Raw genomic sequence first — 17923 nt, 5'->3', positions numbered from 1 at the left:
AAATGAAATTGTTTCCAGGAACAGTTTTATAATTAATTTTTGCAGTTTGTCAGCTTTTTATTTTTTTTTTTTAACCATAGTCTGTGGTTCCTACAAAGGCAATATCACTGTTGCCTTGTCGCCACCATGTGGTAGAAATTAGTATAGCATGATCGTTTGCCTTGTATCTATACATTTCTCAGACACCATTTTTGCTTTGTTAACGAACATCTGTGACCCTGTAGGAATAAACATCTGTATCTTGTTCAATCTAAGGGTGTGCAAACTTTCGCACCTCCATTCAGAAATGAGCCGCAAGCTTTTGACAGGTTTTTCCCCTCGTGAAATTTATTACGATGCTAAAACACATCCACGATCGATTCTCCAGCACGCAAACTGGAAATGAAATCAATTACAGTCAATTTCAGAGTTATTGGCACCCTTCTAAAGAACAGGTGAAGTCCATGTATATATATAAAACAAACACACTACACACAATGATTCAGAATTTTGTAGGCATTTAGACTCCAATGTTCATGGAACTCGTCCACACAAAACTGAGATGGAATGAAGTATCGTTGGGGACACGAGAATGAACGTCCTATGACTAACCATTTCTCCTTAAAAAAATAAAACCGGTTAAAAGTGCCGAGGTCATTCGGCAACCACAGGGTTGCTGACGCACAGGATTATGGGAAATGCAGGACAGTGAAGACTACATGTATATGCTGCTTTAAAGAAATAAAAAAAATTTTTAAAAATCATTGCAGGTGATAAAAACGTTACACTACCATCATACTCAAAGTAGATTTAAGCTCGGCTTGTTTATTATGAGGGTTTTTTTTGGACTTGTGTGTGATCTTTGAGGATTTCTGTGTTTAACGCAGGCTGCAGCTTTGGTACAAAATGCCATGATTTTATATATATTATTGATATATATATATATATATATATATATATATATATAAAATCTCATTACAGCACACGTTTCACAGTTCCTGTGAAACAGTTCCTCCTCTTTTCCCATACTGTGCTCACACGATGTTCTTCTCCAGCATGGGCTCCTGGCGGAGGATGCGTCTGAAGTCGAAGGAGCTCATGTCGATGGTCTTAAACCGTCCGTCCAGGATGAGCTCGGCGACGGCGCGGCCCACGGCGGGAGAATGCTGCAGTCCGTGTCCGCTGAAACCCGTCGCGAAGTACATGTTGTTGACCAGCGGGTGCAGGCCTACGATGCCGTTCTGGTCGAAGGAGTTGTAGTCGTAAAACCCCGCCCATGCTCCTGACACCTGATAAAAATAGTTTGTTTGTTTTTTTCAAATTATGACTTATTTGATCAAATTATATTCTAAAAAAAAAAAATGTATTAAAAAAAAAAAAAAGCATGTTTAATGACTACTAAAGCCAACTGGTACTTATCAGTGGTGTATTTAATAGAGATCTGCTGATTGATCGGTTTTGCCACCGATAAACGCTTGCTGGATCTATCGCTTATCGGCAAAAATCCACACCGAGAGATGTTCCCAGTTGCGTTCGAGAAGTGTACGCTGTCATTATACAGTACGAGAGCGGCCTCTAGAGGCCAAATAAAAACCATCACTGGCAAATTTAGTTGTTATTTGAAATGTTTTTTTATTATTATTACTTCTGGATGTCTTTATTTTTATTTGGAGTGTTACTTTTTGGTTCCGTTTGCATGAATATCTTTTATTTACTTTAATATTTATTAATAGTTATATATATAAAATATATTAATTTAATTTAAAAAAGTACAGTGCATTTTCATGGTAGAGTCAGTACTGTTTATTTCTGTCATAAAATGTTTGACCCAGAGTGTTTCGTTTTCATTCAGGATCAAATTTTAAGAGCTATAATGGGTTGATTAATCGGTTATCGGACGACTTTTAGTATTTAATACAGGCATTTGCTTTACTTTGGTAATTTTTTATTTGTGTCGCTCAATGTATTGCCGGAATAACGAATGACGTTATGCGATGTGCCGTCTAAATTCCCTGTAAAGTGCTCCATAGAGAACAATTTATATAATAAAAGGAGCGATTTTAGACACAGCGAGGAACGATAATGTAAATGCTCACCTTCAGATTCTCAAAAACAGGAATTCGATGTGCCAGATGTGGCCAGATTTTCTCCTGAAAAAACTCGTGGTCCACATCCAGGTTACTGCAGTCCGGTTCCTCGTTCTGCAGGAAACAAAACAAGAATGCACAGGAACGGTTAGGCAAAAATGCTCAAATAATTCAATTCAATAATCTCCACCAAAATAAATAAATAAATACTACTACTACTACTACTACTACTACGACTACTACTAATAATAATCATATTCTTCTTTCATGTCATGTTTGGTGTTTGATGTTCGTTTCTTTAGTTTTGGGGATACACAAGTAAAGGAAGTATATAATCACCCAGAATCATGGTGAATCCAATCTAAAACCTTTATACACCTGCTTCACACGACATCATCCAACTCTCACATTTCCTCAGACTCTGTGTCTTTCTAACGTTTTATTAAAATGCCTGACATATTTGTATTAACTCTCATCTATAAGCAGAACCACAGAGCTTAAGCCACACCTCCTCCGGCGACATCCCCGTGATGTAATTTCCTCCGAGGCCTTCTCGCCGCAGGTACACTCCCGAGTAGTCGATCAGAAACGGACACTCCAGGCCCGGACCATCAGGACATTTCACCACGTAAACATACCTGCAGATCATCACGAACAATATACACAACGCGACACCACTCAAAGGCATGCTGTTCTAGAAAATGAATCCATATCGAGAGCTAATATTAAATCGCTACCGTTTTCTGGGTTCCACGGGTACCGGAATGGCCGCCACGCTTGTTTTCCGGCCGTGTCCGATACCGAGCATGTCGCCGATTTTCCCCGAACTGGCACCGGCCGCGTTCACGACGACAGCGCACTCCACAGGCTGGTACTCCAAACTGTTCGGCATCTGCACCTGCAACAGGACGAGGATAACGTTCGGGAATTTTGTTCGGGTATTAATGTAACAACATGCAATTATTTACTTTGTCGTTTATCGTCATGGGATGAATTGGATACTGCAGTTTGCATCGGATAATTACAGGACACGGATAGTGATTTAATTACACCGTGATACACTATTCTAAGGATCGTCGTTCGTTATTATATTGTAAGGTTTTTATAGAGCAATTAAATCCGGTCCACTAATCCGATTGGTCGAGCGGCATTCCGAGAGTGCCTGGGTTTCCTATGACCACATCGGGACATTTCACTCCACAAGGCAGTATTCACCATGTAAAATTCCACTTCCTAATCCGAAACCGCCACTACAGTAGAGTTAGCCGAGCCGATACGGCAAGCGATACGTCGTACTTCGATATGACGCGGCATGTGGCTTAAAATATGAAAGCTCGTCAGAAGTGCCTTTAACAGGAACGTACAAATCGACGTGAGCTGGCCGACGTGCCGTGAAGCGAGCGCGATTTCTTCGGGATCCGTTTCCGCTAGCGAAAATAAACAGACCACACTGGCCATACAGTGTCAGAAATGTCGGTTATTTGATATTTATTTCTTGTGAATACCGTAGAATTGTTGTAGAAAAGCGATAACAATCGTGCGGTTATAGAGAACATGAAGATATTAAACATCTTGTAATAATAATAATATATTTAATATGTATACATCTATATTTCTTCCACCACCAAAAAAATATTAATAATAATGAATGTACGTCGTACTTTTTCCAAACATGCACATTTTTGTATTTGTTAATGATTCAAAACAGTGTATTCAGGTTTAATAAAAAAAAAAATAATAATTTTTAAAAAAGTGCTTTTTAACCAATCAGATTCTGTGGGCGGGACTGAATTGTGTAATGTGTTAAGATGTGATATTTTTGCCAGATCTGCTATATTAATTAACACAGCTTTGGTCCTTAGTATAAGAATGAAACTCACGTTAACGTATTTGATCCTTTTTATGTTCAGGAGGTCTCCGTCCGTGGTTTCTGCATTTTGTGTCCAGCATCTAAATCCTGAAAAAGAAAGAAGAAGAAAAAAAAAAAAAACAACAACAATTATAACTGCTTTAGCCATCACACAAGCGATTATGGTTATGATTAACAGATGTCTTCAAACGTCTGAGACCAGATTAACGTCACAGAGCTTTTAATACGTTACCAAAAAAAAAAATATTTTGGAGTAAAAAAGTTAACCTGTGACTTCTCCGAAGCACTGATACACCCCCATGGACATGGCTTTGCGTCTGAACGCGTTCAGGAGGGTCCAAGGGTCGAACCAGCCTTCATTCTCGAGTCCTGGTGAAGAGAATGTAAATTCAAAAATTCAACATTAAACGGGAAATTTTTAAGACCGACAAAGAGATCTATTTGGGTTATCTAGAATAAAGCAAATGAAATGCAGCTTAACGTGCTAGAACACTCGTAGCGTTAAAATATACTAGCTTAAAAAACAACAGCAGACTAACCAAGAGAGGCCAGTGCGACGCCATCTGTGTTTACACAGGGAAACCGTTCCTTCAGCTGTGCAGGTGATAGCAGCGTGACTTCGGCCCCGAGTTCTCTAATAAGTAAACATACAGGTTAAAGAGTCGTAGTGTACGCGTCATCAAAACGTTCAGCTTTACGAGGCTGGCCAACTAAATCTGACCAAAAATAGTACTCTATTGTTACGTTTAGTCATTTTAATATACAGTTGCATGACATTTATATCGTTAGACTGTGCCGTCGGACGCGGTCATTATGCATTATTAACCCTTTCTCGCAGTACGCTTGCGGAATGGAAATCGACTTATCGGACATTTACGATCAGTATAAAGAAACAAATTATTTTATCGCCGCAAGTCTGTTATAAGATTCGCCAGGACAATGTTGGGTTTCTGTGTGTAGAGTATCGTGACTCTGCGTTTAGCTGCTGGTGAGCAGAGTGATGCGAAAGGGGAGGGGTGTGAGCCTGACTCACCGGAATCGAATTGGCTTGTTGGGACTCGACTGGACAGGACTTGACTCATAGGAACTCGAGTCGATATAATGACTCGTTGATACTCGCTGGGACTCAAGTCAATATTGCTTAAGTCGTTGGGACTTGACTCGACTAGCTGGGAATCGACTCCGCAGGACTCCGCTCAGTGGACCTCAACTCAACTTGACTCATAGGAACTCGTTTTAACTCAACAGGACTTAAGTCAATGGGACTTGACTCAACTAGCTGGGAATCGACTCAATGAGACTTGACTCAGAGTCATATGGAATCAGTACAGTGGGACTTGACTTGTCGGGACTTCATTCTAACTAACGGGGACTCGACTGCATGGGAATCGGCTCGACTCGCTCTGACTCTACCCCATTAATCGAGACTTGGCTCGACTCGTTGGGACTCAATTAGTTGGTATTCAACGGTCAAGACGCCAAATATAGCCTCGTTATAAAGCTAGCTGCCTTGTTTAATGGTAATCTAATGCTACATTTTATTAATTACAAATATTTTCAATTTCTCTGAACATATGGGGGGAGGAGGGCATGAAGGCTTATGGTTAAGCAGGTTTGCCTAGTACCTCCGGGGCCCACCTCCGCCCTGTGTGCGCGGAGTTTGCATGTTCTGCCTGTGCTTCAGGGTTTTCCTCCCCCAGTCTAAAGGCATGTGTTGTAGACTGATTGGTATTACCAAATTGTCCATAGTGTGTGAATGTAATTGCAATTGTGCCTGCATTGGGTTGGCACCCCGTCTAGGGTGTCCCCCGCCTTGTACCCAGAGTTCCCCGAGATAGGCTCCAGAATCCACGGCAACCCTGAGTAGGATATGCGGTATGGAATGGAATGCATGGATGGGCTTATACAGAAAACACCGGGTGTAAACAGAAGTACACATACTTAAACAATGCAGTAAATCATTACACAGCATCGAGCAGACCTACAGGGACCGGTCTTAAATTTGTAAATGATGCTCACTTCTGAATCGCATAGCTCTCCTCCATAATGTGTGCCCACGCTTCATTGGCCAGGAAAAGATAACCCGAGTGATTAAACTGCAGGTCGATGGGATCCTCGTTCAGCACGCCGAGATGTTCCTGTCACAAAGGGAAAATCAAATCCTAAACCACTTTCCCATGCGTCACATGGTCTTCTGATTAATGCAGTCGTTACTGTGATCTGTTTAGTTTGAGCACCAAAGCTCATATATTCATTCCTTATAAACCAATAAGTGTAGCGATGGAGGATTACATTAATGTTCTTCATGAAGCTAGCGGAGGCCAGAGAGAGCTGGATGTTCTCCTTCAGCGAGAACTGCTGCCGAATGCCTCCTGCAGAGAGCACGGTGGAGGCCTGGCTGTACTGAGAACACACACACACACACAAACACACACACATAAGAGAGAGACGGGACAGAAATAATAAGAAAATGCAGAACGATGCACAGCCACAAGAGACAAACTACATGCGCTGTGGATGAGTGTGGCTTACAGTGGGATCTTTCTCCACCAGCACCACCCTCAGCGAGTCCCGAGACATCAGTTTCCTCTTCAACCAGTAAGCGATGGACCAGCCGATCACTCCTCCTCCGATGATCACGACGTCGGCACGCTCGGGAGGAAGGCCGCGGGTCACCTGGATCGGGCTCCAGTCACTGCCGGGCATCGCCGCCTTCGCTTTATCACGAAACGCTTTAAACTGGTTCTCCAGATCTGCATTTAACAAGATGAGAGGAAAATTAAAACACTTCACTCTTTCAAAAGGAAGGAAGGAGGGAAGGAAGGAAGGAAGGAAGGAAGGAAGGAGGTTCCGAAGGAAGGAAGGAAGGAAGGAAGGGGGTTCCGAAGGAAGGGAGGAAGGAAGGAGGTTCCGAAGGAAGGAAGGAAGGAAGGAGGTTCCGAAGGAAGGAAGGAAGGAAGGAGGTTCAGAAGGACGGTAGAAAGGAAGGAAGTTCAGAAGGAAGGAAGGAAGGTTAATTTGTAAGGGAGAAAGTTCAGGATTAAGAAAGTCATGAAAGAACCGACTCTTTAGACATGGGTTTATTCAGTCCACACCACGCACAATCATTACTTCAGTGTATTTAAGCAGAAATAGAGATTTGGGATTCAGACAGAAGCTACATGTAAGAAATGAGCTCTGCATAATACAGGTTTATAGAGGAGACTGAATCTGACAGATAAATAATAAACTGCACAGCTCTAACTCACCCTGGATGAAGTCTTTCCGCACATGTCTGCCTGTACTGAAGCTCCGGCTGCTGTTCACTCCAAAGCTGCAGTAGTGAGAGTTTATTAAAGCGAGCGTTTTGTAACTGCGGCCATTAAACCGGACCTTCGGCAAACTGAACATCCCTGCAGTGAACTAACTGATCTCTGCCTGCGATGATCTTCAACTGACTTAACACTCACACGCTCAGAGACTTCACCCGACTTGCAGGCGTTGCTCCGCCCCTTTGTGCGCACGTCACGCCGATCCCGGAAGTGAAGTTCGCAATGATTTGAATTCACCCGTGCGCGTTTTTTTTTTTACAACTTTATTTTACTACTAGACTCTCGAATTGCACATGGGAACCATTATGTGCAAACGAGAGCGTTTGTAACTGCATGTCATGCTGCATTAGTTTCATTTCGCCATTTCTTGCAGATCACTAAAAACGACATATCCCATGAGCACTCGCTTTCAGACTAGCCAGAGTAACGTGTGGCAAATATTTGCTAGATTGCAAGTCACTACGACATGGTGACCCGAAAAAAAAATTGTCCCCCGCCCCAAAAAAATACAAAACGATTAAACCAGAAGGCTTTTGGATTATATGCCAAGTCGTCGTCCATTTTCATTAGCCAGCTATAGTTTATACAGCCAAAGTGCCCGGATGATAGAGCGAGCTCTGATTGGTCCAAACGCCCCTCCTTCAGCTGATAGCCAAAATGGACTCCGTTCAGTGTTGCTAGGGCTACAGTTGTTTTTAAAACGCTGAGGCGGATTTAGTTATATTCATTTGCAATTTCTAATCACTGAGATTAAACTCTTATCACGCAGAAAATTGAATGGTTATGAATGAAATTTAATAAAGCAACCGATGTACTGGTATTAGTAGCAAAATAAGTAATGTAAGAATCTTTTCTTGTATGAATGTATAGCTCATTAGTAGTCATGTTTGTTTCCTCAGCATCCAAACCCTTCATGATGTGACAGGTTAAATAATGTTCGTATACCTTTGACTGTAATAAGAAAAGGGAAAAGAAGAAGAAGAAAACATGTATACCATTCACTCCATTTATTATCCCATTGGTAGACAAATCATTTGGTTGGCCAACGATTGCAGAAACACATACTGACAGTTTCCTGGACGTTTTGAAGTCTCACTTCATCCCCACCACAAAAAAAGTAACACCACATTGTAAATCATAAAAAAGGCAATAGAATCTTTTCCTGCAATCTCAACTGAAGTATAAAAAATATCCACACTGCTCTTCAGATCACAGGGGAAGGTGTTCAGTGCTGTGTTTGTGTGAATTCTGTGTGTCTGCGCTTTACGTTCGCGAGAGGCCTCGGTTGTCTAGGTCTTTAACCTGTTGGACAGAAGGACAGGCTCATCAGCAGATCTTCATTTGACTTTACAACAATGAGCTGAAGTGATGTTTAGAGGTTTACCTTGTATATCCTGACCAGCCAGTGCTCTGTGGTGTACGCCTCCTCGAGCACGTCCAGCTCGAAGTCCTTGTTCCCAATCTCAGCGTTACGGACTCGGTCGTAACCGGGAGGACGTTCTGCAAAGAGCATGTGTGTTAGGTCTCGAGAGAGGAACGTAAAAAAAAAAGAACGTAAAAAAAAAAACCACAGGCTGACTTTAAAACCAGAATCAGCCTGGACAGAGACACTCACTGGCTTCAGTGTAGACCTGGCCGAAGCGGTAGTAGCACATCTTGTACATTAAGCAGTTGAGCAGAACCGGAGAGCCTTCCCTGTCCACGCGGAACTCGCCAGTGGGAGTGTAGTAGTCGTGCTCCCTGATGTGCCGCCCCGTGTCTGTACTGCCTCCGATACGCACCATCCACAAGAACTTATTTATGTCTATTTAAGACGAGAAATATTTAAAAAAAAAAAAAAAAAAAAAAAAAAAAAATTTAATTAAGTGAAAATGAACTTCATGAAAAGATACTAAAAGCAGATGGGATTTCATAAGAAAAGAAAAAAAAAACATTTAATAGCAATATTTAAGAAGTAAAAGTAACCTCTTGAAAGGCAGCTAAAAGATAAATAAAATGGAAATAAATAATATTTTAAAAATAAAAGTGAAATGTAATTTCACAAAAAGTTTCTAAATGTACACTGAACTCTATAAGGTTATATATATATAATATATATATATTATTTTTTTATTTATTTATTTTTTTAAAAAACAATAAAGAGGCAATAGTAATGTCATGACAAGGTAGTAAAAGCAGATTTAATTCCAAAATAAACTGAAATAAAATAACAATAAATACAAAAAGTAGTAGAAAATAAGAGAGAGGAAAAAAAGAATGAATAACAAAATAATTTAATAAAATAACTTCATGAACATTTTCTGAAAGTAGACCAAATTCCATTTGAAAATAATAATAAAAAAAAAAATTTAATCAATACAGAAATAATAATAATAAAAAAAGATGGGTCAGTTCATGAATTGAATTTAAAAAATGTTTTAATTAATTAAGAAAATACTTCACTGTTAGTTAATAACCATTTACAGATTATAATACAAGCTTTAATTATTAGGATAGGTATATTCGCTCTCGTACTTTAATTTAAATAAATAAATGAACAAACAAATAAAGAAATACATTTCATTTTATTGGTTTATTGCTTTATCCTCAGTAGCACATACCATCTGATGAATATCCGGTCAGTCCTCCGAAGATCACCAGCACATAGCTGACGTCCAGCTCTCGCATGATCTCGTAGGCCTTTTCCTCTGAGGAGGCCATCGCCTTCACACACACACAATATGAAACACACCAATACATACATTAGTTCGAGCTTACCCGATTCTAAATAATAAATAAAACCAGCGTAAAGAACGCTGAGTTCACCTGGCCGACTCGAGAGATGTGCGTGTTGTTCCAGGTGTTGTTGTCGACTAGAATCGTCCGATTCGCCATGGCGGTTATCTGATAGCCGTAATCCCACCAGGACATGACCTTAGCATCCTGAGGGATGGGGAAAAAAAGGAAGTGAAGGTGAATGAGCGAATGAAGGTCGCACAAGGAAGTGTCAACATCAGGACCGGTCGATTTGACTCACCATTACTAACCAATGCTTAGTAATAAAAATACATATTTTTTTAAAAATAGCTGAAAAACTTGAAAAGAGAGCTGTAAAATCTACAGCATCTACGTTAACGTGCGTGTGATCATTAGAGAGCGGATTTTGACGTTTCGCATTACTAAACAGGAAATCTGTTTATTCCAAACTTAATGGACGTCTAAGGGCAGTTGTTGAGCTTAATCAGTAAACATTTATACTTGTTTTTGTAGAAGCTAAATTAATTTGTCAATGAAAAATGTCTTGTAAATAAAGCTGTATATCTGTAGAGTCAGTCCTTTGAGAGTCAGAACTACTTTTTTGGTGGTCTGTGATGGACTGGAACCCCATTCCAGGTGTATTCCTGCCTGGAAATAGCTCCGGATCAACTAAAATTTAGGATAGAGCGCTTACTGAAGAATAAACAAATGAACGAAACAATGTGCTTACGCCGACTGTGAAAAGATGAAACGAAACCTTCAAGGGAGTGTAAAGCGGCCGGAACTACTTTTTAACCGCTTTCCTCAGCACAGAGAAGAACAGGTGAAACAGTGGGAAACAGGAAGTGAGTAAACCCGTGCGCCGCTGACCTCGGGAGTGTTGTGTCTGAGCCAGTAATACGCCTCTCTGAAATCGTCGAAGATGATGCGGCTGCCGTCGCCTCCGCGAGCCGAGAGCACGATGGAGGGCGAGGAATAGGCCTCGCTCGTCACCCAGGTCGAGTGGAAGGTGTACGTGATCAGGAAGAAAGCCATGACCAAGATCATTCCGCTGGCAACCTGACAATCAGACAACCAGCGAGGTTTGTTTGAGCAGGAATAAAACAAGTAATGCAGGCGTTTGTGGACTGTCTGGTGAGGAACATGTGACTCCTGATTAACACCAAGGTCACACGTCGGCCATTTTGAAGTCAAAACGGATTTGAATGGCTTTAAAAAGGGACGCTGTTGATGTTGGTCAATTCCCTTTATCTATCGGTTCATTTTGCACAGAAATTCCATCTCCATCCATAGGGGTGGATGATGTATCGTATTAAACAGTATCATCACAATATACTTTTTTTATAAAACACGAGAAGATTTCGATGCATAGATTTGTTAAACTGCTGGCAAAACAGAAGTGTACAAGAATCATTCTCTAACTGTCATTTGTTTACTACAAAAAAATCCAAAATTTTACTTTCCATATCACCTGCTTCCAATCAGTTTCGTAATTGTTATTTAAAAAAAAAAAACCCAAAAATCAAGCGCTTTTAAGGTTTCACCTCGTTCTTGATGGGATAGGTGGAGTCCTGCTGCTTCTTAGCCTTCTTGTCCGGTCGGCTGACGTCCAGGTTCTTCATGTACGTAGTGAGAACCTGAGAAACGCCGATTCCTGACAGGATGCACATGACCGGAGCCAATACCAGCATCAGACGTACCTACAGCAGGGGGAGGGAATTTATTTATTTATTTTTTTAATGGATCACCGCTCCAAATTACACCACATAAAAGCATTGCCTAATTAAAAAAGAAAGCAAGGAGAATAAAAAAAAAAAAAAAAAGAACCACTACATTTTTCCTCCAAGTTTTATTTTTACAGGATATGGCAACCGTTACAGCGTTCACATGCACCGTTCATCGACTTGTTGCATCATAACTCATCGTAACTAATTAGCGCATTTTATTTTCGGCTTAAACGCCTTTAAAGGACCTAAACTTAAAAGGTTTCGATATTAATTATTAAAGTGTGCGGTATTTAAGTGTATGCGAATATTAATGCGCCGATAACCGAATACTCCGAGTGAACGCTCGGCACTTCCATACTGCGTCGGTCGCAGAGGATCGATATTTTGGATCGGAGGAAAAAAATTACAATAAGGAGGTAAAGTCATAACCGATGTTTCGGATTACGTTTGATTATATTGCCCGTGGTGCTGTTTTTAAGTGTTGAACAAATCCGTTTAAGGACCAATTAATTCCACTCAAGTTTATTAAGCTCGATCACAAATGGCTTGATATTCGGTACAAATGTTCACTACAGAGGGTAGCACGTTACGCCCGTGCCAGAAAGTGTTTTCTTAATTATTTATTTATTTATTTTAAAAGTTACCTATACATGGAGCTTACCATCACGGCTGAGAAGTACATGCTGGTCACGCCGTACATGATGATGAAAATTCTGGCGTCCGACAGGTTGTTGAAGCAGTAATATAGACCCACTGATGAAAATAAGAGAAAAATAAATAAATAAAACATGTAGGAGATAAGCTTTCTGAGTTTCTTTTTAATTAAAAATAATAAAAGGTATGTTTCTTTACCGGGGAACATGAAGACCAGCAACTGCAGGTCAAAATAGTACGAGGACCAGGTGGTGGGCTGGTGCTCGGACACGGAGGCGATGATCGGGATGTTGTTCTTGGCGTAGGACGGGTCCAGGAGAGAGTAGAAACGGCCGGTCCACGGGGAAATCTTCCCTGATCGTGCCAGAGAGAGAGTCACGTGATCATCATGGGGTAACCAGAGCGCTAATTTGTTTTGTGGCTCGTACAGTAAAGTGACATAATTGATTATTTTCACGTTGAGGGTTGGGCTCGCTGGGCATACAGGAGAGAAAAACTAAATTTGGGATCGTTTGTCTTTCAAATGTTTGGGAACGGACCGGTGAGAACTTTGTAGCCCTTTAGACATGCATAACTGCGATCTGCATTAGGAATGCTAGTGTATAGAATGAAAGGTCTAGAGAACTTCGACTGATGTGGCGATAATCGTTCAGAAACTAAACGGAACCTTCACCAGCTTTACCGTCGTGTGCGTATATTTCTCTGACCACAGTCGAGTTTTTAACTGTACAGCGCTGAGACGTGGAAAAGCTCGCAAACCCGACCGAAATAAAGACGCAGCTCAAGGGATTCGAGTTTTTCCACTCGATAAGCAGCTTGCCGTTCTTTGGGGTGAAATTAAAAAGCGCTATCTTTATGGTTCACCAGAAAGCTGTTACGGCAACCGAGTAATAAACGAAATTAAATCAAAACTCGACCGACACGTTTAACGTTTATCTCCTATCAGTCTCCAAGTAGTGCTACAACCTTAATACAAACAATTCTTTCATGAAGATAAGATCACATAGACGCTGCGTGTGTGTGTGTGTGTGTGTGTGTGTACACAGGGTGGGACGTGTGCTTACCGGTCAGCATGAGCACAGCTCCGACAGAGAGCAGCACGAAGCCGACCAGGGAAATGACGCTCTTGAAGAGGATCTCGAACTGCTGGGCGTTGAGTTTGCTGCGCAGGTAATCCACGAAGGCGTGAATCTGACACAGCCCGAACACGCCGAAGGCAGCCATGTGCTCAGAGGATTGTACGGGCTTTTAAAAAAAAACAAAACAAACAAACAAACAAGCGGGACTGGATTACAATACTGCATAGAGCGGTTAGAAATCTCCGAAAGAGCATAACTCTAGATTCCCTCTAGCAAGACGACACTATTTTAGCGACAGCGTGACGAAAACCACGTTCCCCCTCTCACGACCTGAAATTAGTTAGTACTGATTAATCTACACTACCGGTCAAAATTTAGAAACACTCGTTCTTTATTTATTTTTCCACATTTTAGAATAATAATAGAGTCATCAAAACTCTGGAGTAACATAAATGGAACTACAGGAATTACGTTGTGAGAAAAGAAAAAAATCCAAAATAATTTTAGCATCTTCAAAGTAGACACGATTTTCCGCCTGGAATTTCCAGAGATGTATTCTTGGCGTTTTCTCACCCGATTTCTTGAGGAATTTCCCTGAGATGCTTTTTAAACGGTATTAAAGGAGTTCACACCTGCGCTGCACACTTGTCGGCTGCTTTTCGGAATATTTCCCTCCGAGTCGTCCGTTTAAAATAAATATTTATTCGTAAACAAAACAGTTTTCTAATTAGAGAAATGAATACGTCGGCACGATTATATTTTTGTCTATGACACCGATTTCAAACATTTAAATTCATACACCTTCGGATCACGAGGGTTTCAAGACCACGAGAAACATTTCAATCGGGCGTCCACAAACTTTTGACCGGTAGCGTACCTGGAATCCCACGAAGGAGATCTGCATGGACAGGATGGTGCCCAGACAGTACACGGTGCAGTAAGCCACGTAGATGCGGTGAGAGAATCGTCCGGTGAGCATCAGCACCAGTACATGCAGAGGGATCAGGTTGATGAGGAACACGTAGCCTCCCCATGACGATACCTGAAGACCAAAAAAAAAAACAAAAAAAAGAAAAAAAAAACACCTCAGGCTTTAAAAATCTTAACGGTCATGCGTAAAAGATGACAACGTTACCGCCTCATACGGTGCTCACCATGTAGAAGTACGCCAGGGCGCAGATGGACGACCAGTAAATCGAACCGGTCTTCACCGCCTTGATCCACATGTAGTAGGTCAGCAACATGCAGAAAATAGCGATTCCTTTCGACAGGAAAGAAAAAGAGGCGATGCGTTACGAACTCGAATTTAGAAAACCGTGTCGATCCGGGCGTTAATACGGACCTAGCTGCTCTCGTTGTCATGGTTACGTGTCACGATTGTTCTAACAGAAGCAGATTTGCATCAGCGTGGTATAAAAAGGGATAAAAGGAATAGCTACGGGAAAATAACCTATAATATTTCTCTATATTAAAAGGACCTATCATTTATAGTACAGACGTTCCCATATTAGATTTTGATATTATTCCTGTATAAATAACCAACAATGCAATTTCTAATGCAAAGAAATGATATTACGACATGAGAAAGAAAAAAAAAAAAAGACGTTTCCGAAACCTTCGTTATCGTAGGAGCCTGCAACGGATCGGGAAATGTATCCTGGTACAACGGCGATCATAGCAGCAGCGAGAAGTCCAGCACCAGCATCCTGTTGGGAAAAGATTTTTATTTATTTTATTTTTTTTAAAGAAAAAGAATCAAGCCATCGCTACGTTTATATCCAAGAGGAACGGCACAAACCGAACCGGGTCAGTGAGGAAAAAGGGAACAGACCTTGAGCTCCTTGGTGAAGTGGTAGGTGACGATGGCAGTGAAGGAGGAGAAGAGCGGTGCAAGGAACACGCACACGTTTCGGATGTCGATGGTGACATGGAAGAAGTGCAGCATGTGGTACAGGGCCGCCGAGGTCACCATCAAACCTGCACGGCAAAGTCTGATTGGTTAACTGATTGGTTCTTGGATGAAAATTCAAAATCAGTTGTTTTGTCTCGATTTTAATTTTAACTTTGAAAGTTCTTCAGCGGGAAACCGATCTGAGGCGTCACTAAATAACGCCACGGAGTTTGAGCCGATCAGTCAGAGGCTGACATGCAAATTATCCTGAAATCTTTAAGCCACAAGTGGATTTCGAGATGAATTAGTGGTTGTTATGGCAACAGGGTGATTTTTGGCCATACTGAAAACCCTACGACGTGCTCGTTTGCATATTCGTGCAGGGACGGAAATTCATACGCGAGCAAGCTTTCAGCTTGCACCTCGCATGGTGCCTCATCGAGTATCGTGTTCGGTTTCTCTCGGCGTACCGGGATAGATGGTGCCTCCGATGATTCTGCCGAGCGGGTACCATGCGCGGTCGTCAAACCAGTTGTGAAACTGGTAAAAGCCTTCCTCGGCCAAGAAACGAGTGGTGCGGTAATTGAAATACCTGCGTATAAGAGCAAAGAAGGACATGGGGGGGTAAACATCTCCGTCGTACTTCATTCTCTGCGCTATCTCTGCATGTGGATACTTACGGATCGAACTCGTGGATGACGCTCTCGAACCTCAACACAGAGAATAGGCGAGTGGAAAACGCTGCAGAGAGAGAGAGAGGAGTGTGAGATGTAAAGACATGGCCTGTCTGTAGATTAAACAAACTAACTAACTAACTAACTAACTAACTAAGCACTCACATAGCACGGCCGCCATGGACAGGATGAGGAGCTTCAGCAGCGTGTCCTGTTTCTCGTAGGACAGCCGCAGGAAGCCCATCTTGGTCATCTTTGCTCTGCTAACACTTGACACCTGGGCCACAGAAATACACCGTGAGCTGTTTAATGGCATATGTAACATTCACTGTTTGCCTCTGTGACATTCTTGCTCCAGCAAGCCAGTCTGACAAGTCTCCAGAGGTGCAGCTAGTCCAGTCAGGTAGACTGCTTTATTTATTCTCCCCCTATTCACGCAAATCCCGCCTCCCTATAAGTGCTAGCTTATACGGCGTCAATCTCCTGAGCGCTGATTGGCTGATTTTACTGTCACTCAAAAAGCTTTCTTTGATGTCAACCAATCCGTGCTCAAAAGGCGGGTTTTCAGGGAGACGGATACGGAAATAAATCAAGGTTGGGGGTTTCTTTCTTATTTTTGCAAAGAAAAAAAATGTTTACAATGTGCATTAGGGTAAGCATGAACTAAAAATCCTAACCAAAATAAGTGAAGGAACCGGTCAATGGAATTAGCTACTTAAAATACGTTAGATAACATTATCAGGCTTGCTGCTCGTGACACCTGGACACAAAAACAAAATGCATGAAAATGCTTGTTTTCGATTTCATGCGCAATACATTTGCAATTTTTACTATCTCCAGATAACGAATGTTTACCAAAAAGCAATAAAAAGATTAATAATCATTAAAACATGTTCGTTTCATATTGCTAAGCTGAACTAGCTTGCTAACTAGCAAGCTAACAACACAGCCTGCTACACCATTCTTATACATTTAAATTAAACTCATTATCTCCGTGTACGTTGCAGAGCTTTATATTTATCTCAAGGTTATTCCGCAAAGTGATTTAAAAAAAAAAAAAATTACCAAATTCTTTCATCGGCGGTTCACTTCCACTGCGCTCCTGTTACACACTTCAGTTTTCCACACACACACTATTCTCTGAGCGATCAAAGCCCCGCCCAGCCACGTAAAACCCGCGCGTATTGGCTGGCCAACAGTCATGTCTACATTCCCTCGTTTCTGATTGGCTGCACAGCTGTCACTCAAACCATGACGAAGTCCTCACTTTCCTTATGGCGATTCAAAACTGACGTGTCCTTACCTTACTGATGTGCCACTTTACCGGTATACACACACACACACACACACAAACTACAAGTGTTAAATTAACGGGTTTTGTTTTAACCTGTTACATTAATACATCTTTTGTATCTGTATCAGCAGGCTCAAAAGTTTGCATCCCCACACCCATGCTTTTTTCTTTATTTGATTGTGATTGCTTCATTAATATCTTAACACACACACACACTTTGCCCTTTTGTTGTTGCTCAAACTCCCTTTAAACAACGTGTTGATTTCATAAAATTGAAGTTTACAAGTAAGAGTTTGCAAACTTTTGCACTCAAAGCTGGTATAGTAGTCATTTAGTTATCAGCATAAATAATTGATGACTTGAATGAGATGGGTTTACAGCTATAATGATTAACACTGATAAATACATGATTTTACTAGAAGGAGAATATTCATAAGCAAAATCTGTGCTCTGATCAGGTGATCGAGAATTCATAACAACTTATTAAACACTGGAAGGGATCCCAGGTTGCAAATAAATAAATAAATAAATAACAAACATTTCTGCAGCCCTGCTAAAGGCAGCATTTGAATCAGTGATTACAGGAAGAAAAAATATATATAGGACATAATAAAAAATACT

The 17923-nt window shown here is 41.2% G+C and overlaps 2 protein-coding genes across 2 annotated transcripts; both read right to left on the bottom strand.

The window, feature by feature from the left end:
* Window positions 1–939: 939 nt before the first annotated feature.
* foxred1 (FAD-dependent oxidoreductase domain containing 1) lies at window positions 940–7417 on the bottom strand. Its single transcript, XM_053644899.1, has 11 exons — window positions 7185–7417; window positions 6469–6689; window positions 6229–6339; window positions 5956–6074; window positions 4476–4570; window positions 4204–4305; window positions 3947–4023; window positions 2804–2964; window positions 2575–2704; window positions 2076–2180; window positions 940–1268 (listed from the first exon to the last, which is right to left on the bottom strand). Exons 1-11 carry the CDS (start codon window positions 7324–7326, stop codon window positions 1014–1016), a joined length of 1518 nt encoding a protein of 505 aa, XP_053500874.1. The 5' UTR covers window positions 7327–7417; the 3' UTR covers window positions 940–1013.
* An 822-nt stretch (window positions 7418–8239) lies between these two features.
* stt3a (STT3 oligosaccharyltransferase complex catalytic subunit A) lies at window positions 8240–17212 on the bottom strand. The gene is made up of 18 exons (XM_053644898.1): window positions 17074–17212; window positions 16174–16285; window positions 16015–16075; window positions 15805–15926; window positions 15275–15420; window positions 15059–15149; window positions 14598–14704; window positions 14321–14485; window positions 13429–13609; window positions 12563–12718; window positions 12372–12463; window positions 11528–11683; window positions 10854–11042; window positions 10053–10169; window positions 9848–9950; window positions 8863–9051; window positions 8632–8747; window positions 8240–8549 (listed from the first exon to the last, which is right to left on the bottom strand). The coding sequence occupies exons 2-18, from the start codon at window positions 16259–16261 to the stop codon at window positions 8511–8513; spliced, it is 2118 nt and encodes a 705-aa protein (XP_053500873.1). The 5' UTR covers window positions 16262–16285; window positions 17074–17212; the 3' UTR covers window positions 8240–8510.
* Window positions 17213–17923: the final 711 nt, after the last annotated feature.

Source organism: Ictalurus furcatus, chromosome 16 (genome assembly GCF_023375685.1).
Source record: "Ictalurus furcatus strain D&B chromosome 16, Billie_1.0, whole genome shotgun sequence".
Taxonomy (NCBI): Eukaryota; Metazoa; Chordata; class Actinopteri; order Siluriformes; family Ictaluridae; genus Ictalurus; species Ictalurus furcatus.
Note: the sequence above shows the minus strand (reverse complement) of the source record. Positions and strands in the feature narration are given on the sequence as shown.